Genomic DNA, 21,035 nt, shown 5'->3' on the forward strand with positions numbered 1-21,035 from the left:
CCCAGCAGAACACGTGGGGGAGGGGGCGGGGCCAAAGGTGGGGGGCGGAGCCACGTCAGGGGGGCGGAGCCAAGTCCGGGGGGCGGAGCCAAGGCCAGGGGGGCGGAGCCAAAGGTGGGGGGCGGAGCCTCGGCGTGGGGGCGTGGTCTCAGATGAGTCGCTCCTCGGGCGGCAGGCGCAGGGGGGCGGGGCCAGGGGGCGGAGCTCTGGCCCCTCCCACCTGCTCCTCGCGGCTGGGCCGGTAGGAGCCCTCCGAGCGGCGCCGCTCGCGCAGGCGCAGTCCGAGCGCCACCAGCAGAGCCCCCAGCGCTAGAGCCGCCAGCGCCGCAGGCAGAGCCGCGCTCAGCACCACGGACAGCGGCGGGGCTGCCTAAGGGGGCGGGGACAGGGGTTAGCCAATGGGAGAGGGGTACGGAGGGGTCCCGGCCAATGGGAGAGGGGTAAGGAGCTGCTCCAGCCAATGGGAGAGGGGCATGGGGCAGTCCCGGCCAATGGGAGAGGGGCATGGAGCGGCCACAGCCAATGGGAGAGGGGCATGGGGCAGTGCCGGCCAATGGGAGAGGGGCATGGAGGTGTCCCGGCCAATGGGAGAGGGGCATGGAGCGGCCACAGCCAATGGGAGACGGGCATGGAGCGGCCACAGCCAATGGGAGAGGGGCATGGAGGTGTCCCAGCCAATGGGAGAGGGGCGTGGAGGTGTCCCAGCCAATGGGAGACGGGCATGGAGGTGTCACAGCCAATGGCAGAGGGGCACGGAGCGGCCACAGCCAATGGGAGACGGGCATGGAGGTGTCCCAGCCAATGGGAGAGGGGCATGGAGCGGCCGCAGCCAATGGGAGACGGGCATGGAGGTGTCCCAGCCAATGGGAGAGGGGCATGGAGGTGTCCCAGCCAATGGGAGAGGGGCATGGAGCGGCCACAGCCAATGGGAGAGGGGCATGGAGCGGCTCCAGCCAATGGGAGAGGGGCATGGAGCGGCCTCAGCCAATGGGAGAGGGGCATGGAGGTGTCCCGGCCAATGGGAGACGGGCATGGGGCAGTCCCGGCCAATGGGAGAGGGGCGTGGAGGTGTCCCAGCCAATGGGAGACGGGCATGGAGCAGCCGCAGCCAATGGGAGAGGGGCATGGGGCAGTGCCGGCCAATGGGAGACGGGCATGGGGCAGTCCCGGCCAATGGGAGAGGGGCACGGAGGGGTCCCAGCCAATGGGAGACGGGCATGGAGGGGTCCCAGCCAATGGGAGACGGGCATGGAGCGGCCGCAGCCAATGGGAGAGGGGCAAGGAACAGCCCCGGCCAATGGGAGCAGCCCAGAACCCCCCATGGGGGCAATCAGAGACACCCAGGACCCAACCGTAGCCAATGGGAACATCTGGGAACTACCCCCAGCCAATGGGGGAGCCCCATGGAAACCCCCCACCCACCTCCCCCAGCCAATAGGGGTACCCCATGGACACCCCGCCCCCCTCCCCAGCCAATAGGGAGCCCCCATAGCCCCTCCACTCACAGCACTGGGCTCGGTGCTGTTGCTGGTGCTGTTCCCTGGGCTCGCAGGGGGGGAGGCTGGGATGGAGGAGGGGCTATGGGGTGGGGGGGCTGGAACCCCCATAGCCCCATGGGACCCCATAACCCCCACTGGGATCCCATAACCCCCTTTGGGACCCCATAACCCACTGGGACCCCATAACCCCCATTGGGATCCCATAACCCCCTTTGGGACCCCATAACCCCCTTTGGGACCCCATAACCCACTGGGACCCCATAACCTACCCTTTGGACCCCCATAACCCCCATTGGGACCCCATAACCCCCATTGGTCCCCCATAACCCCCACTGGGACCACATAACCCCCATAGGGACCCCATAACCCCCACTGGGACCACAAAACCCCCATAGGGACCCCATAACCCCTCTTGGACCCCCATAGCCCCCACTGGGATGCTCACAAGTCCCTCTGGGGAACCCCATAGCCCCCACTGGGACCCCAATAACTCCCTATAGGGACCACATAACACCCATTGGGACCCCCATTACCCCCCTTGAGACCCCATTACCCCTATTGAGACCCCATAGGGACCCCATTACCCCCCCCCCAGCACCTACTCTGGGTCAGGGCCAGGCAGGGCAGAACCAAGGCGAGGGCGAGGGGGGGGGCACCCCCCATTGTAGGTGGGGATGGGGGCGCCCCGGGTCCTGGCTGTGGGGACACGGTCAGAGCCCCCCCATAGCTCAGCATGGACCCACCCTGGACCCCCACAGCCCACAATGGGACCCCCATAAACCCAATGGGACCCCCATAGCCCATAATGGGCCCCCATAACCCATGATGTGACCCCCCACAAAACCCCCATAGAACCCCTCAAAACCCCATGGACCCTCCCAAAACCCCATAGGACCTCCCTAAACCCCATAGACCCCCCCAAACCCCATGGACCCTCCCAAAACCCCACAGACACCCCCTAAACCCCATAGACACCCCCAAACCCCATAGAACCCCCCAAACCCCATGGACCCTCCCAAAACCCCATAGACAGCCCCAAACCCCATAGACCCCCCCAAACCCCATAGAACCCCCCAAAACCCCACAGACACCCCCAAACCCCATAGACAGCCCCAAACCCCATAGAACCCCCCCAAACCCCATGGACCCCCCCAAACCCCATAGAACCCCCCAAACCCCATAGAACCCCTCCAACCCCTTAACCCCCCCCCCCAAACCCCATAGAACCCCCCCAAACCCCACAGACCCCCCCAAACCCCATAGACCCTCCCAAAACCCCACAGACACCCCCTAAACCCCACAGACACCCCAAACCCCATAGAACCCCCCAAACCCCATAGAACTCCCCCAACCCCTTCACCCCCCCCCCCAAACCCCCACGGACCCCACCCCCAAACCTCTTCCGGTTCCCCCCACCCCCCTGTCCCCCACCCCCCACCCCCTGTTAACCCCTCCCCCCACCCCATTGCCCCTCCCCCCCCCCCGTGACCCCCCCGTGACCCCTCCATGACCCCCCCGGACCCCCCCCCCCCCCCCCCCCGCCCCTCACCTCCCCGCTCGGCTCCGGTCGGCTCCGTCCGGCGCGCCCAGCCCCGCCCCTCGCATCACGTGACCGCGGCCACTCCCCCTCCGGCCCTACCTGGCCACGGAGACCACGCCCACACCTGGGGAGGGGGCGTGGTCTGGGAGGGGGCGTGGCCTGAGTCATGCACCTGCTGAAGCCACGCCCACCACCCACCATTCCGCACATGCGCAGTGCTGCGGCAGCGATAACCCTGGGTCCTAGAGCGCACCTCCATATGGGGAGCACCCCATTTATTGTGGGGGGCTATAGGGGTCCTTTGGGGCCCTATGGGGGGGGCTATAGGGGTCCTATGGGGGGGGCTATAGGGGTCCTATGGGTCCCTATGGGGGGGCTATAGGGGTCCTTTGGGGCCCTATGGGGGAGGCTATAGGGATCCTATGGGGGGGGCTATAGGGGTCCTATGGGTCCCTATGGGGGGGCTATAGGGGTCCTTTGGGTCCCTATGGGGGAGGCTATAGGGATCCTATGGGGGGGGCTATAGGGGTGCTTTGGGACCCTATGGGGGGGGTATAGGGGTCCCTTGGGTCCCTATAGGGGGTCCCTATGGGGGTCCCATATGGGAAATGGGGGGGGCCCTATAGGGGGCTCCCTATGGGGGGGTTCCCATAGGGGAGTTCCAATGGGGGGGGGGGGGATGCGCTTTGGGTCTCTTTTGCCCCCCCCCTTTGCCGCAGTGGGGGGGGCTCAGAAGGGGGCGGGGCTCTCCGGGAGGTCGGCAGCCAATCAGGAGCCGCCGCGGCCCCGCGGCCCCCGCCTATCGCGAGGTCTCTGTCGCGACAGCGGCAGCGCCGCGCGCCATGGCCGCGGTGTCCGGTTACTTCTTCCTGGAGGTACCGGGGGGGGGGGGGGGGGGATCTATGGGGTGCCCCATAGGGATGCGATGGGATCTATGGGGTGCCCCATAGGGATGAGATGGGGATCTATGGGGTGCCCCATAGGGATGCGATGGATCTATGGGGTGCCCCATAGGGATGTGATGGGATTCTATGGGGTGCCCCATAGGGATGTGATGGGATCTATGGGGGGCCCCATAGGGATGAGAGGGGATCTATGGGGTGCCCCATAGGGATGAGATGGGATCTATGGGGTGCCCCATAGGGATGTGATGGGATCTATGGGGTGCCCCATAGGGATGAGATGGGATCTATGGGGTGCCCCATAGGGATGAGATGGGATCTATGGGGTGCCCCATAGGGATGAGATGGGATCTATGGGGTGCCCCATAGGGATGAGATGGGATCTATGGGGTGCCCCATAGGGATGCGATGGGATCTATGGGGTGCCCCATAGGGATGCGATGGGGATCTATGGGGTGCCCCATAGGGATGTGATGGGATCTATGGGGTGCCCCATAGGGATGCGATGGGATCTATGGGGTGCCCTATAGGGATGAGATGGGGATCTATGGGGTGCCCCATAGGGATGAGATGGGATCTATGGGGTGCCCAATTGGGATGAGATGGGATCTATGGGGTGCCCCATAGGGATGCGATGGGATCTATGGGGTGCCCTATAGGGATGAGATGAGGATCTATGGGGTGCCCCATAGGGATGCGATGGGATCTATGGGGTGCCCCATAGGGATGAGATGGGATCTATGGGGTGCCCCATAGGGATGAGATGGGATCTATGGGGTGCCCCATAGGGATGAGATGGGATCTATGGGGTGCCCCATAGGGATGAGATGGGATCTATGGAGTGCCCCATAGGGATGAGATGGGATCTATGGGGTGCCCCATAGGGATGAGATGGGGATCTATGGGGTGCCCCATAGGGATGAGATGGGATCTATGGGGTGCCCCATAGGGATGAGATGGGATCTATGGGGTGCCCTATAGGGATGTGATGGGATCTATGGGGTGCCCCATAGGGATGCGATGAGGATCTATGGGGTGCCCCATAGGGATGAGATGGGATCTATGGGGTGCCCCATAGGGATGAGATGGGATCTATGGGGTGCCCCATAGGGATGCGATGGGGATCTATGGGGTGCCCCATAGGGATGAGATGGGAATCTATGGGGTGCCCCATAGGGATGAGATGGGGATCTATGGGGTGCCCCATAGGGATGAGATGAGGATCTATGGGGTGCCCCATAGGGATGAGATGGGATCTATGGGGTGCCCCATAGGGATGAGATGGGATCTATGGGGTGCCCCATAGGGGTGAGATGGATCTATGGGGTGCCCCATAGGGATGAGATGGGATCTATGGGGTGCCCCATAGGGATGCGATGGGGATCTATGGGGTGCCCCATAGGGATGAGATGGGGATCTATGGGGTGCCCCATAGGGATGAGATGAGGATCTATGGGGTGCCCCATAGGGATGAGATGGGATCTATGGGGTGCCCCATAGGGATGAGATGGGATCTATGGGGTGCCCCATAGGGATGCGATGGGGGATCTATGGGGTGCCCCATAGGGATGCGATGGGGATCTATGGGGTGCCCCATAGGGATGAGATGAGGGATCTATAGGGGTGCCCCATAGGGATGAGATGGGATCTATGGGGTGCCCCATAGTGATGCGATGGGATCTATGGGGTGCCCCATAGGGATGAGATGGGATCTATGGGGTGCCCCATAGGGATGCGATGGGATCTATGGGGTGCCCCATAGGGATGAGATGGGGTCTATGGGGTGCCCCATAGGGATGCGATGGGATCTATGGGGTGCCCCATAGGGATGAGATGGGGATCTATGGGGTGCCCATAGGGATGTGATGGGATCTATGGGGTGCCCCATAGGGATGTGATGGGATCTATGGGGTGCCCCATAGGGATGAGATGGGATCTATGGGGTGCCCCATAGGGATGAGATGGGGATCTATGGGGTGCCCCATAGGGATGAGATGGGATCTATGGGGTGCCCCATAGGGATGAGATGGGATCTATGGGGTGCCCCATAGGGATGTGATGGGATTCTATGGGGTGCCCCATAGGGATGAGATGGGATCTATGGGGTGCCCCATAGGGATGCGATGGGATCTATGGGGTGCCCCATAGGGATGAGATGGGATCTATGGGGTGGCCCCATAGGGATGAGATGGGATCTATGGGGTGCCCCATAGGGATGAGATGGGGGAATCTATGGGGTGCCCCATAGGGATGAGATGGGATCTATGGGGTGCCCCATAGGGATGAGATGGGATCTATGGGGTGCCCCATAGGGATGAAGATGGGGATCTATGGGGTGCCCCATAGGGATGAGATGGGATCTATGGGGTGCCCCATAGGGATGAGATGGGATCTATGGGGTCCCCCATAGGGATGGCGATGAGGGATCTATGGGGTGCCCCATAGGGATGCGATGAGGAATCTATGGGGGTGGCCCCATAGGGATGTGATGGGATCTATGGGGTGCCCCATAGGGATGAGATGGGGATCTATGGGGTGCCCCATAGGGTGAGATGGGATCTATGGGGTGCCCCATAGGGATGAGATGGGATCTATGGGGTGCCCCATAGGGATGAGATGGGATCTATGGGGTGCCCTATAGGGATGAGATGGGATCTATGGGGTGCCCCATAGGGATGAGATGAGGATCTATGGGGTGCCCCATAGGGATGAGATGGGATCTATGGGGTGCCCCATAGGGATGAGATGGGATCTATGGGGTGCCCCATAGGGATGAGATGGGAATCTATGGGGTGCCCCATAGGGATGCGATGGGATCTATGGGGTGCCCCATAGGGATGAGATGGGATCTATGGGGTGCCCCCTAGGGCTGAGATGGGGATCTATGGGGTGCCCCATAGGGATGAGATGGGATCTATGGGGTGCCCCATAGGGATGAGATGGGATCTATGGGGTGCCCCATAGGATGAGATGGGATCTATGGGGTGCCCCATAGGGATGAGATGGGGATCTATGGGGTGCCCCATAGGGATGAGATGGGATCTATGGGGTGCCCCATAGGGATGAGATGGGATCTATGGGGTGCCCCATAGGGATGAGATGGGATCTATGGGGGTGCCCCATAGGGATGCAGATGGGATCTATGGGGTGCCCCCATAGGGGATGAGATGGGATCTATGGGGTTGCCCATAGGGATTGATGGGATCTATGGGGTGCCCCATAGGGATGAGATGGGGATCTATGGGGTTGCCCATAGGGAGTGAGATGGGATCTATGGGGTAGCCCCATAGGGATGCGATGAGGATCTATGGGTGCCCCATAGGGATGAGATGGGATCTATGGGTGCTCCCATAGGGATGGGATGGGATCTATGGTGTGCCCCATAGGGATGAGATGGGATCTATGGGGTGCCCCATAGGGATGCGATGGGATCTATGGGGTGCCCCATAGGGATGAGATGGGATCTATGGGGTGGCCCCATAGGGATGAGGATGGGATCTATGGGGTGCCCCATAGGGGATGAGATGGGATCTATGGGGTGCCCCATAGGGATGAGATGGGATCTATGGGGTGCCCCATAGGATGAGATGGGATCTATGGGGTGCCCCATAGGGATGAGATGGGATCTATGGGGTGCCCCATAGGGATGAGATGGGATCTATGGGGTGCCCCATAGGGATGAGATGGGATCTATGGGGTGCCCCATAGGGATGCGATGAGGGATCTATGGGGTGCCCCATAGGGAATGCGATGAGGATCTATGGGGTGCCCCATAGGGATGATGATGGGGATCTATGGGGTGCCCCATAGGGATGCGATGGGGATCTATGGGGTGCCCCATAGGGATGAGATGGGATCTATGGGGTGCCCCATAGGGATGAGGATCTATGGGGTGCCCCATAGGGATGAGATGGGATCTATGGGGTGCCCCTATAGGGATGAGATGGGATCTATGGGGTGGCCCCATAGGGATGAGATGAGGATCTATGGGGTGCCCCATAGGGATGAGATGGGATCTATGGGGTGCCCCATAGGGATGAGATGGGATCTATGGGGTGCCCCATAGGGATGAGATGGGAATCTATGGGGTGCCCCATAGGGATGCGATGGGATCTATGGGGTGCCCCATAGGGATGGAGATGGGGATCCTATGGGGTGCCCCATAGGGATGAGATGGGGATCTATGGGGTTGCCCCATAGGGATGAGATGGGATCTATGGGGTGCCCCATAGGGATGAGATGGGATCTATGGGGTGCCCCATAGGGATGCGATGAGGGATCTATGGGGTGCCCCATAGGGATGAGATGGGGAATCTATGGAGTGCCTCCATAGGGATGAGATGGGAATCTATGGGGTGCCCCATAGGGATGAGATGGGATCTATGGGGTGCCCCATAGGGATGCGATGAGGATCTATGGGGTGCCCCAATAGGGATGAGATGGGATCTATGGGGTGCCCCATAGGGATGCGATGGGATCTATGGGGGTGCCCCCATAGGGATGCGATGGGGATTCTATGGGTGCCCCATAGGGATGTGATGGGATCTATGGGGTGCCCCATAGGGATGAGATGGGATCTATGGGGTGCCCATAGGGATGAGAATGGGATCTATGGGGTGCCCCATAGGGATGCGATGAGGATCTATGGGGTGCCCCATAGGGATGAGAATGGGAATCTATGGGGTGCCCCATAGGGAATGTGATAGGGGATCTATGGGGTGCCCCATAGGGATGCCGATGAGGATCTATGGGGTGCCCCATAGGGATGAGATTGGGGATCTATGGGGTGCCCCATAGGGATGAGATGGGGATCTATGGGGTGCCCCATAGGATGAGATGGGATCTATGGGGTGCCCCATAGGGATGAGATGGGATCTATGGGGGTGCCCCATAGGGATGCGATGAGGATCTATGGGGTGCCCCATAGGGATGAGATGGGAATCTAATGGGGTGCCCCATAGGGATGCGATGAGGATCTATGGGTGCCCCATAGGATGAGATGGGGATCTATGGGGTGCCCCATAGGGATGCGATGGGATCTATGGGGTGCCCTATGGGGATGATATGGGGATCTATGGAGTGCCCCATAGGGATGAGATGGGATCTATGGGGTGCCCCATAGGGATGCGATGGGATCTATGGGGTGCCCCATAGGGATGAGATGGGATCTATGGGGTGCCTATGGGGATGAGATGGGGATCTATGCTCTCTATGCTCTCTATGGTCTCTATGTACTCTCTGTGTACTCCTCTATGGTCTCTATGGTGTCTCTATGATTTCTATGGTCTTGTGTACTCTCTGTACTCTATGGTGTCTCTATGTCCCTATGTACTTTCTATGTCTCTATGTACTCTGTGCTCTCTCTATGGTCTCTATGGTATCTCTATGTACTCTCTATGGTCTCTATGGTGTCTCTATGCTCTCTGTGTCCTCTCTCTGTACTCTGTGTCCTCTCTATGCTCTCTCTATGGTCTCTATGGTATTTCCATGGTATCTCTATGTACTCTCTATGGTCTCTATGGTGTCTCTATGCTCTCTGTGTCCTCTCTCTGTACTCTGTGTCCTCTCTATGGTCTCTATGGTATTTCTATGGTATCTCTATGTACTCTCTATGGTCTCTATGGTGTCTCTATGGTATCTCTATGTACTCTCTATGGTCTCTATGGTGTCTCTATGCTCTCTGTGTCCTCTCTCTGTACTCTATGTCCTCTCTATGCTCTCTCTATGGTCTCTATGGTATTTCTATGGTATCTCTATGGTGTCTCTATGGTCTCTCTGTACTCTCTATGTCCTCTCTATGCTCTCTCTATGGTCTCTATGGTATCTCTATGTACTCTCTCTGGTGTCTCTCTGTACTCTCTATGGTCTCTCTGGTGTCTCTCTGTACTCTCTATGTCCTCTCTATGCCCCAGGTTCTCATCCTCGGCTCCGTCGCTTCCCTCTGGTACCTGTTGGAGTTCTCGGAGCCGTTCCCGGTGCCCCAGGGGGGTTTCTTCTGCCGGGATCCTGCCTTCGGCCGCCCCTACCCCGGCCCCCCCCGGGGACAGCCGCGCCCCCCCCGCGCTGGTCTATGGGCTGGTGACGGCCGTGCCCGCGCTCACCGTGAGGGGCACTTGTGGGGCTGGGGGGGGTTTGGGGGTCACTTGGGGGTCACTTGTGGGTCAGGGAGGTCACTTGGGGGTCAGAGACTTGGGGGTCACTTGTGGGTCAGGGAGGTCACTTGTGGGTCACTTGTGGGTCAGAGACTTGGGGGTCACTTGTGGGTCAGGGAGGTCACTTGTGGGTCACTTGTGGGTCAGAGACTTGGGGGTCACTTGTGGGTCAGAGACTTGGGGGTCACTTGTGGGTCAGGGAGGTCACTTGTGGGTCACTTGTGGGTCAGGGAGGTGACTTGGGATCACGTGTGGGTCAGGGAGGTCACTTGTGGGTCAGGGTGGGCCACGTGGGGGTCATGTGTGGGTCAGGGAGGTCACTTGTGGGTCACTTGTGGGTCAGGGAGGTCACTTGGGGTCCCTTGTGGTCAGGGAGGTCACTTGGGAGTCACGTGTGGGTCTGGGGAGGGTCACTTGTGGGTCACATGGGGGTCAGATGTGGGTCAGAGGGGTCACTTGGAGGTCACTTGTGGGTCTGGGGAGGGTCACTTATGGGTCAGTGGGGTCACTTGGAGGTCACTTGTGGGTCATGGGGGTCACTTGGAGGTCACTTGGGGGTCACTCGTGGGTCTCGGTGCTCTCCCTGCAGATGGTGCTGGGGGAGCTCCTGGGGCCCCTCGGGCGCTGCCGGGGGGGGCCCTGCCCCCTCCCCCCTGTGGGGCCGGAGCTGCGGAGCCCCCTTGAGGCGGCTGCTGCGGTACCTGGGTGAGGGGGGCGAAGGTGGCCCCATAGACCCCATTGTGCCCCATAGCCCCCACTGTGCCCCATAGATCCCCATAGACCCCATCGTGCCCCATAGCCCCATTGTGCCCCATAGTCCCCATCGTGCCCCATAGCCCCATTGTGCCCCATAGTCCCCATTGTGCCCCATAGACCCCATTGTGCCCATTGCCCCATTGTGCCCCATAGCCCCCATCATGCCCCATATCCCCCATCGTGCCCCATAGCCCCATAGTCCCCATTGTGCCCCATAGATCCCCATATCCCCCATCGTGCCCCACAGCCCACATCGTGCCCTAGAGCCCTATTGTGCCCCATAGCCCCCATAGATCCCCATAGACTCCCATTGTGCCCCACAGTCCCCATATCCCCCATCGTGCCCCATAGATCCCCATATCCCCATTGTGCCCCATAGATCCCCATCGTTCCCCATAGATCCCCATAGTGCCCCATAGATCCCCATAGCCCCCATCGTGCCCCATAGATCCCCATAGCCCCATCGTGCCCCATAGATCCTCATTGTGCCCCATAGATTCCCATATCCCCCATCGTGCCCCATAGCCCCATCGTGCCCCATAGATCCCCATAGCCCCATTGTGCCCCATAGATCCCCATCGTGCCCCATTGATCCCCATCGTGTCCCATAGATCCCCATAGCCCCCATCGTGCCCCATAGATCCCCATAGCCCCCATTGTGCCCCATAGATCCCCATAGCCCCCATTGTGCCCCATAGATCCCCATAGCCCCATCGTGCCCCATAGATCTCCATCATGCCCCATAGATCCCCATAGCCCCATCGTGCCCCATAGATCCCCATCGTGCCCCATAGATCCCCATAGCCCCATTGTGCCCCATAGATCCCCATAGCCCCCATCGTGCCCCATAGATCTCCATCGTGCCCCATAGATCCCCATTGTGCCCCATAGCCCCCATCGTGCCCCATAGATCTCCATCGTGCCCCATAGATCCCCATTGTGCCCCATAGATCCCCATCGTGCCCCCATAGATCCCCATTGTGCCCCATAGCCCCCAACGTGCCCCATAGATCTCCATCATGCCCCATAGATCCCCATAGCCCCATCGTGCCCCATAGATCCCCATCGTGCCCCATAGATCCCCATAGCCCCATCGTGCCCCATAGATCCTCATTGTGCCCCATAGATCCCCATATCCCCCATTGTGCCCCATAGATCCCCATATCCCCATCGTGCCCCATAGATCCCCATATCCCCATCGTGCCCCATAGATCCCCATCGTGCCCCATAGATCCCCATATCCCCATCGTGCCCCATAGATCCCCATAGCCCCATTTGTGCCCCATAGCCCCCATAGTGCCCCATTGATCCCCATTGTGCCCCATAGATCCCCATATCCCCCATTGTGCCCCATAGTCCCCATCGTGCCCCATAGATCCCCATGTGTCCTCAAGGTGTGTTCTCCTTCGGCCTCTTGGCCACCGCCATCTTTGCCCTCGCGGGTCAGGTGACCACGGGCGCCCCCGCCCCCCACTTCCTGTCCGTCTGCCGCCCCAACTACAGCGCCCCTGGGCTGTTCCGCCCCCCCGCGCCCCCTCCCTCCGCGGCCCCCGGCGGCTGTTCCGGCCCCGCCCCGCCCCCCCCGCCGCGCTTCGTGCCCGCGGGGGCGGAGCTCTGTGCCGGGGAGCGCCCCCTGGTGGCGGCCGCGAGAAGAGCGTTCCCGTGCAAGGAGGCGGCGCTGGGGGCGTATGCGGGGGCGTATGCGGGGGTAAGGGGGGGGCATGGGGGGGGTAAGGGGGGGTACATGGGGGGGGGACATGGGGGGGGTAAGGGGGGGACATGGGGGGGGGGACATGGGGGGGTAAGGGGGGGGGCAATGGGGGGTAATGGGGAGGGTAAGGGGGGGGCATGGGGGGCAATGGGGGGGACAATGGGGGGTAAATGGGGGGTAATGGGGGTAAGGGGGCAATAGGGGGCAATGGGGGTGATGGGGGGATGGGGGAATGGGGGTGATGGGGGAATGGGGGGAATGGGGGTAAGGGGGGAAGGGGGGGTAATGGGGGTGATGGGGGTGATGGGGTAATGGGGGGAATGGGGTAATGGGGGGTAAGGGGGGGAATGGGGGTAATGGCTCTCTATAGGCTCTCTATAGTCTCTATAGGTTCTCTACAGATGTCTATAGGTCCTCTATAGGTTTATAGGTCTCTATAGATCTCTATAGGTTTATAGGTCTCTATAGGTCTATAGGTCTCTATAGGTCTCTATAGGTTTATAGGTCTCTATAGGTTTATAGGTCTCTATAGATCTCTATAGGTTTATAGGTCTCTATAGGTCTCTATAGGTTTATAGGTCTCTATAGGTTTATAGGTCTCTATAAGTCTCTATAGGTCTATAGGTCTCTATAGGTCTCTATAGGTCTCTATAGTCTCTCTGTGCCCCCAGCTCTACGTGACCCTGGCCTGGCGCGGGGGGGGCTCCCGCCTGGCCAAGCCTGCAGCCGCTTTGGGGTTCGCGGCTCCCCCGTTCCTGTTGGGGGCGCTGCGGGTTGCGGAGCACAGGAACCACTGGGGGGACGTGGTGGCCGGGTTCGTGTGCGGGGGGGGGCATCGCTGCCTTCCTGGTGAGCGCCCTATGGGGCTGGCCCCATAGCACCCATAGGGATGCACCTTATAGCACCCATAGGGATGCACCTTATAGCGCCACATAGGGATGCACCTCATAGCATCCATAGGGATACACCTTATAGCGCCACATAGGGACACACCTTATAGCGCCCCATAGGGATACACCTTATAGCGCCACATAGGGATGCACCTTATAGCACCCATAGGGATGCACCTTATAGCGACCCATAGGGATGCACCTTATAGCGCCCCATAGGGATACACCTTATAGCGCCCCATAGGGATGCACCTTATAGCGCCCCATAGGGATGCACCTTATAGCACCCATAGGGATGCACCTCATAGCATCCATAGGGATACACCTTATAGCGACCCATAGGGATGCACCTTATAGTGCCCCATAGGGATACACCTTATAGCGCCCCATAGGGATGCACCTTATAGCGCCACATAGGGACTCACCTTATAGCGCCCCCTAGGGACGTGCCCTATAGATACCCCCTATAGATACCGCTATAAAGCCCTATAGAACCCTGTGGATCCCTACTATAGATACACGCATAGCCCCCCACATATAGATCCTTATAGCAACCCCTTTACACCGCTATAGACCTCTATACCACTCACTATATTCCCTATAGATCCTTGTACCACCCCTATAGACCCCTATAGCAAGCCACATACTCCCCATAGACCCCTATAGAACCCCTATAGATCCCCATAGACCCCACAGACCCCTATAGACCCCCATAGACCCCTATAGCAACCAACCCCCCCTTGCCCCCCCCAGGTGCTTTGCGTTGTTGGAAGCTTCCAGAACCCGGGGGAGGGGGGGGGGGGGAGTGGGGGGGGGGCGCCCCCAGAGCCCCCCCGGAGCTGCCCCCCCCGCAGCAGCGCCCCCTGGAGGAGATCAGCGTCACACAGGTGAGGGGGGGCCCCAATGCATGACCCCTATGGGGAACCCCAATCTATGGGGCTCTATGGGGGGTGCTGACCCCTATGGGGAACCCCAATCTATGGGGCTCTATGGGGGGGTGCTGACCCCTATGGGGAACCCCAATCTATGGGGTGCTATGGGGGGTGCTGACCCCTATGGGGAACCCCAATCTATGGGGTGCTATGGGGGGTGCTGACCCCTATGGGGAACCCCAATGTATGGGGTGCTGTGGGGGGTTTCTGACCCCTATGGGGGAACCCCAATCTATGGGGTGCTATGGGGGGTGCTGACCCCTATGGGGAACCCCAATCTATGGGGTGCTATGGGGGGTGCTGACCCCCTATGGGGAACCCCAATGTATGGGGTGCTATGGGGGGTGCTGACCCCTATGGGGAACCCCAATCTATGGGGTGCTATGGGGGTGCTGACCCCCTATGGGGAACCCCAATCTATGGGGTGCTATGGGGGGTGCTGACCCCTATGGGGAGCCCCAATGTATGGGGCTCTATGGGGCATGCTGACCCCTATGGGGAACCCCAATGTATGGGGCTCTATGGGGGGTGCTGACTCCCGCCCCCCCCCCCCCCATAGGGTCACCGTCCGGACTTCCCTGCTGTGACCTGAGCGCCCCCTACTGGAAGGGAGGTCTGGGGGGGGGGGGGGGGCCATTACCCCCCCCCCCCCTTTTGCACGAGGGGTCACGTGGGGGGGGGGCACACACGTGTGCAAGGGGGGGTGGCGGGGGACACCCCCAGGGGGAATAAAGGGGTTGAGAGTGGAGGCCTTGAGTGTCCATAGGGGGCAATGGGGGTTCCCTGGGGGGCAAATGGGGGAGTCCATAGGGGGCAATAGGGGTTTCCATAGGGGGCAATGGGGGAGTCCCATAGGGGGCAAGGGGGGTGTCCATAGGGGACAATGGGGGAGTCCATAGGGGGCAATGGGGGTGTCCATAGGGGGCAATGGGGGTGCCCATAGGTGGCAATAGGGGTGTCCATAGGGGGCAATGGGGCTGTCCTTAGGGGGCAATGGGGGTGCCCATAGGGGGCAATAGGGGTGTCCATAGGGGGCAATGGGGCTGTCCTTAGGGGGCAATGGGGGTGCCCATAGGGGGCAATGGGGGTTCCCATAGGGGGCAATGGGGCTGTCCTTAGGGGGCAATGGGGGTGCCCATAGGGGGCAATGGGGGTGTCCATAGAAGGCAATGGGGGTGTCCATAGGGGGCAATGGGGGTGTCCATAGAGGGCAATGGGGGTGCCCATAGGGGGCAATGGGGGAGTCCATAGGGGGCAATGGGGGTGCCCATAGAGGGCAATGGGGGTGTCCATAGGGGGCAATGGGGGTGTCCATAGAGGGCAATGGGGGTGTCCATAGGGGGCAATGGGGGTTCCCATAGGGGGCAATGGGGGTGCCCATAGGGGGCAATGGGGGTGCCCATAGGGGGGCAATGGGGGTGTCCATAGAAGGCAATGGGGGTGTCCATAGGGGCAATGGGGGTGTCCATAGAGGGCAATGGGGGTGCCCATAGGGGGCAATGGGGGAGTCCATAGGGGGCAATGGGGGTGCCCATAGAGGGCAATGGGGGTGTCCATAGGGGGCAATGGGGGTGTCCATAGAGGGCAATGGGGGTGTCCATAGGGGGCAATGGGGGTTCCCATAGGGGGCAATGGGGGTGCCCATAGGGGGCAATGGGGGTGCCCATAGGGGGCAATAGGGGTGTCCATAGGGGGCAATAGGGGTGTCCATAGAGGGCAATGGGGGTTCACCTCTAAATGGGAGGTGGAGGGGGCGGGGATTACACTGGGAGGGGGCGTGGCCACCCCCCTATATAAGGGAGTGGTTCACAATGGGAGGGGCGTGGCTTACAAAGGGGAGGGGCTTGCACTGGAGGGGGCGTGGCTCGCAGAGGGGCGTGGTCTCCGCCGGGCTCCGCCCCCATTGGAGCTCCGGGCGGTGAATAAAGATGACGTCATGGATGCGGTGACGTCACTGATGACGTCATAGCGCTGGTGTCTTGGAGGGGAGGCGGGGCCAGCAGGGGGCAACGGGGTCACTCTGGGGTCACTCCAGGGTCATGGGGGGGGGGTCAGTCCAGGGTCACTCTGGAATCATTCCGAGGTCACTCCGGGGTCAGTCCGAGGTCACTCAGGGGTCACAGGGGGCGGGGTCTCTCGGGGCCCCGCCCCTCCAGCAGGAGCCGGGATTGGTTCTTGATGGCGGCGCGGGTGGGCGGGGCCGCGGGGGGGGCGGGGCCATCCTCTGGGGGGACAGGGTCAGGCCCATGGAGCCTCATAGGGATCCATAGAGCCCCATAGAGACCCATAGAGACCCATAGAGAACCATAGAGCCCCATAGTGCCCTATTGCACACCATAGAGCCCCATAGAGCCCCATAGCGACCTGTAGGGCCCCGTAGAGCCCCACTGAGCCCCCTGGGTGCCCCAGAGAACCCATAATGCCCATCCTCCCCCTCACCATCTGAGCTATGGGGCAGCTCCGTGGGGTCCTCAGTGTCGGGGTCTTCGTGCTGCAGCTGTGGGGGGGACCCCAAAGTGGGTCAGGGCCCCTGAACAGCCGCAATGATCCCATTGACCCCCATTATGTCCCAATGACCCCCAAAGACTCCCATTGACTCCCATTGATCACCATTGCCTTCATTGACACCCATTGACTCCCGTTGATCCCCATTGGCTGCCATTGCCCTCCCTTGACCCCCATTGAGTCCCATTGCCCCCCATTGATCCCGTCCATTGCCCCCCATGGACCCCATTGATCCCCACTGATCCCAATTGAGCCCCATTGACCCCCACAACAGCCCAGCCCCCCCCCCCCCCTCCCCTGGGGGGGAGCGCTGGGGGGTGGAGGGGGCGGAGCTCTCCTCTGGCCCCGCCCACCCTGACGCAGAGCCTCGATCCCAGCCCGCGCCCGTGCAAGGAGCTGCGGCACCGCCAGGGGGCGCTGATGATCCTGCTGCGACCCACAGCGGCCATGGGGGGACCCACATCCTGCCCCATAGCCCCACACCCCCTGCCCCATAGCCCCAACCACTGCCCCATAGCCCCAACCACTGCCCCATAGCCACACCCCCTGCCCCATAGCCACACCCTCTGCCCCATAGCCACACCCCCTGCCCCATAGCAACACCCCCTGCCCCATAGCCCCACATCCTGCCCCATAGCCCCAACCACTGCCCCATAGCCACACATCCTGCCCCATAGTGCCACCCCCTGCCCCATAGCAACACATCCTGCCCCATAGCCACACCCCCTGTCCCATAGCCACACATCCTGCCCCATAGCCACACCCCCTGCCCCATAGCCACACATCCTGCCCCATAGCCCCACCCCCTGCCCCATAGCCCCACCCCCTGCCCCATAGCCACACCCCCTGCCCCATAGCCACACCCCCTGCCCCATAGCCACACATCCTGCCCCATAGCCACACCCCTGCCCCATAGCCCCACCCCCTGCCCCATAGCCACACCCCCTGCCCCATGCCCCCCCCCTCACCAGCCCCATCCGCTCCAGCAGCAGCCCCAGCCCCACAGCTCCACTCTCCAGGCTCCTGCTCAGCTCCTCCAGGTCCCTATGGGCCTGATCCCGGCCCCGCTCTGCCTCCTGCAGGCGCCGCTGCAGCCGCTCTGCCCCACGGCGGGACCTGCCCCGGGACCCACACGTGGGACCCCCCATAGGGACCCCATAGAGACCCCCCCATAGGGAACCCCCATAGGGACCCCATAGAGACCCCCCCATAGGGAACCCCCATAGGGACCCCATAGAGACCCCCCCCCATAGGAACCCCCATAGGGACCCCATAGAGACCCCCCACATAGGACCCCCCATAGGGACCCCATAGAGACCCCCCCATAGGGAACCCCCATAGGGACCCCATAGAGACCCCCCTATAGGGAACCCCCATAGGGACCCCCCCATAGGCCCCCATAGGGACCACCCCATAGGGACCCCCCATAGGGACCCCCATAAGGACCCCCCATAGGGACCCCCCCATAGGGACCCCCATAAGGACCCCCCATAGGCCCCCATAGGGACCCCCCATAGGCCCCCATAAGGACCCCCATAAGGACCCCCATAGGGACCCCCATAAGGACCCCCATAGGCCCCCATAACGCCCCCCCCATGGCCCCCCCGCACCCGCTGGGCTGCCCCCCGCGGTGCCTGAGCTCCTGCAGCCGCTGCTCCAGCGCCGCCACCTCCGAGCGCAGCTCCCGAAGGGCCCGATCCTGAGCGGCCGAGAGTGACCCCAGCGGGGGGGGAGGGGAGGGGCGGGGACAGCGCTGGGGGAGCAACGGGGGGAGGGGGAGAGAGGGGGAGAGCATAAAGACACCATAGAGACCATAGAGACCATAGAGACCATAGAGATCATAGAGAGACCATAGAGAGAGACCATAGAGACCATAGAGACACCATAGAGACCATAGAGACCATAGAGACCATAGAGACCATAGAAACCATAGAGATGATAGAGAGACCATAGAGACCATAGAGAGACCATAGAGACCATAGAGATCATAGAGAGACCATAGAGACCATAGAGACCATAGAGACCATAGAGACACCATAGAGACCATAGAGACCATAGAGAGACCATAGAGACCATACAGACCATAGAGACACCATAGAGACCATAGAGACACCCATAGAGACACCATAGAGACCATAGAGACACCCATAGAGACCATAGAGACACCCATAGAGACTATAGAGACCATAGAGACACCCATAGATGTGGGTCATGGACCCAGCGTCACGTGATGTCACTTGGGGGTCTCACCTGTGTCCTGCTGCTGGGGAGGTCTCGGGGGCGGGGCCTCGCTGGGGCAGGGGGCGGGGCCTGCTCCGGGGGCGGGGCCTCGGGGGTGCTCTCTGTGGGGGCCCCCCCCTCCTCTGGGTCCGTGTCCGGGGACTCACAGGGAGGGAGGAGCTGTGGGGGGGGGAGAACCACGTGACCTGCGGAACCACGTGATACCCCCCCACCCCCCAGACCCACAAGTGCCCCCCCGGTACCGGCATCTGTGGGTCCTGCTCTGGTTCCTCCTCCAGTTCCCGGAGCAACCCCCCCTGTGGGTACCGGCGCTGAGACAAGAACCCACCGTGACCCATAGCGCCCATTGTGCCCCATAGACCCCATTGTGCCCCATAGACCCCACTGTGCCCCATAGCGCCCATTGTGCCCCATAGACCCCATTGTGCCCCATAGACCCCATTGTGCCCCATAGACCCCACTGTGCCCCATAGACCCCATTGTGCCCCATAGACCCCACTGTGCCCCATAGACCCCATTGTGCCCCATAGACCCCACTGTGCCCCATAGACCCCACTGTGCCCCATAGACCCCATTGTGCCCCATAGACCCCACTGTGCCCCATAGACCCCACTGTGCCCCATAGACCCCATTGTGCCCCATAGACCCCATTGTGCCCCATAGACCCCACTGTGCCCCACAGCCCCACCTGCCCCGCACGCAGGTCCCGCAGCCGCCGCCGTCGCTCCCTCAGCTCCGTCTCCAGCGCCTGGAGCTGCCCCCTCTGAGCCACAGCTTCGGTCTGGGGGGGGGAGACCAGATACAGGAGTGGGACCCCCAATGGGAGCCAATGGAACCCAATGGGAGCCAATGGAACCCAATGGGAGCCAATGGAACCCAATGGGAACCAATGGAACCCAATGGAACCCAATGGAACCCAATGGGAACCAATGGAACCCAATGGGAGCCAATGGAACCCAATGGGAGCCAATGGGAACCCCTCCAAAGGGACCCCAATGGAAGCTCAATGGGATCTCAGTGGGACCTCAATGGAAAGCCAATGGGACCCAAATGGGAGCCAATTGGACCCCCCACGACAGCAATGGGACACCCCACAAAGGAATCCCAATGGGATCCCCCCAATGGGAACACCCCCCAAAGGGATCCCAATGGGACCCCCTCAATGTGACCCCCCCAAAGGAACCCCAATGAGACCCCCTCAATGGGACCCCCCAATGGGACCCCCACCCAAAGGAACCCCAATGAGACCCCCTCAATGGGATCCTCCCAATGGGACCCCCCAATGGGACCCCCACCCAAAGGAACCCCAATGGGACCCCCCAATGGGACCCCCCAATGGGACCCCCCAATGGGATCCCCCCAATGGGACCCCCCCAATGGGACCCCCACCCAAAGGAACCCCAATGGGACCCCCCAATGGGACCCCCCCAATGGGACCCCCACCCAAAGGAACCCCAATGAGACCCCCTCAATGGGATCCCCCCAATGGGACCCCCCAATGGGACCCCCCCCCAAAGGAACCCCAATGAGACCCCCTCAATGGGATCCCCCCAATGGGACACCCCAATGGGACCCCCACCCAAAGGAACCCCAATGGGACCCCCCAATGGGACCCCCCAATGGGACCCCCACCCAAAGGAACCCCAATGAGACCCCCTCAATGGGATCCCCCAATGAGACCCCCTCAATGGGATCCCCCCAATGGGATCCCCCCAATGGGACCCCCCAATGGGACCCCCCCAAAGGAACCCCAATGGGACCCCCTCAATGGGATCCCCCCAATGGGACCCCCCAATAGGACCCCCCAATGGGACCCCCCCCCAAAAGGAACCCCAATGGGACCCCCTCAATGGGATCCCCCCAATGGGACCCCCCAATGTGACCCCCCCCATAGAACCCCATAGGAC

General features: G+C 61.3%; 3 protein-coding genes across 3 annotated transcripts; 1 reads left to right on the top strand and 2 right to left on the bottom strand.

Moving 5' to 3' along the window:
* Positions 1-123: 123 nt before the first annotated feature.
* Positions 124-3,107, bottom strand: CRB3 (crumbs cell polarity complex component 3). The gene is made up of 4 exons (XM_034072040.1): positions 3,049-3,107; positions 2,102-2,195; positions 1,506-1,561; positions 124-370 (listed from the first exon to the last, which is right to left on the bottom strand). The coding sequence occupies exons 2-4, from the start codon at positions 2,160-2,162 to the stop codon at positions 149-151; spliced, it is 339 nt and encodes a 112-aa protein (XP_033927931.1). The 5' UTR covers positions 2,163-2,195; positions 3,049-3,107; the 3' UTR covers positions 124-148.
* A 751-nt stretch (positions 3,108-3,858) lies between these two features.
* LOC117437559 (phospholipid phosphatase-related protein type 2-like) lies at positions 3,859-12,268 on the top strand. Its single transcript, XM_034072042.1, has 4 exons — positions 3,859-3,914; positions 9,854-10,043; positions 10,683-10,798; positions 12,244-12,268. The coding sequence occupies exons 1-3, from the start codon at positions 3,882-3,884 to the stop codon at positions 10,775-10,777; spliced, it is 318 nt and encodes a 105-aa protein (XP_033927933.1). The 5' UTR covers positions 3,859-3,881; the 3' UTR covers positions 10,778-10,798; positions 12,244-12,268.
* A 4,231-nt stretch (positions 12,269-16,499) lies between these two features.
* LOC117437592 (actin cytoskeleton-regulatory complex protein PAN1-like) lies at positions 16,500-19,087 on the bottom strand. Its single transcript, XM_034072103.1, has 6 exons — positions 19,082-19,087; positions 18,498-18,640; positions 17,856-18,003; positions 17,221-17,316; positions 16,822-16,879; positions 16,500-16,606 (listed from the first exon to the last, which is right to left on the bottom strand). Exons 1-6 carry the CDS (start codon positions 19,085-19,087, stop codon positions 16,500-16,502), a joined length of 558 nt encoding a protein of 185 aa, XP_033927994.1.
* Positions 19,088-21,035: the final 1,948 nt, after the last annotated feature.

Source organism: Melopsittacus undulatus, chromosome 23 (genome assembly GCF_012275295.1).
Source record: "Melopsittacus undulatus isolate bMelUnd1 chromosome 23, bMelUnd1.mat.Z, whole genome shotgun sequence".
NCBI lineage: Eukaryota > Metazoa > Chordata > Aves > Psittaciformes > Psittaculidae > Melopsittacus > Melopsittacus undulatus.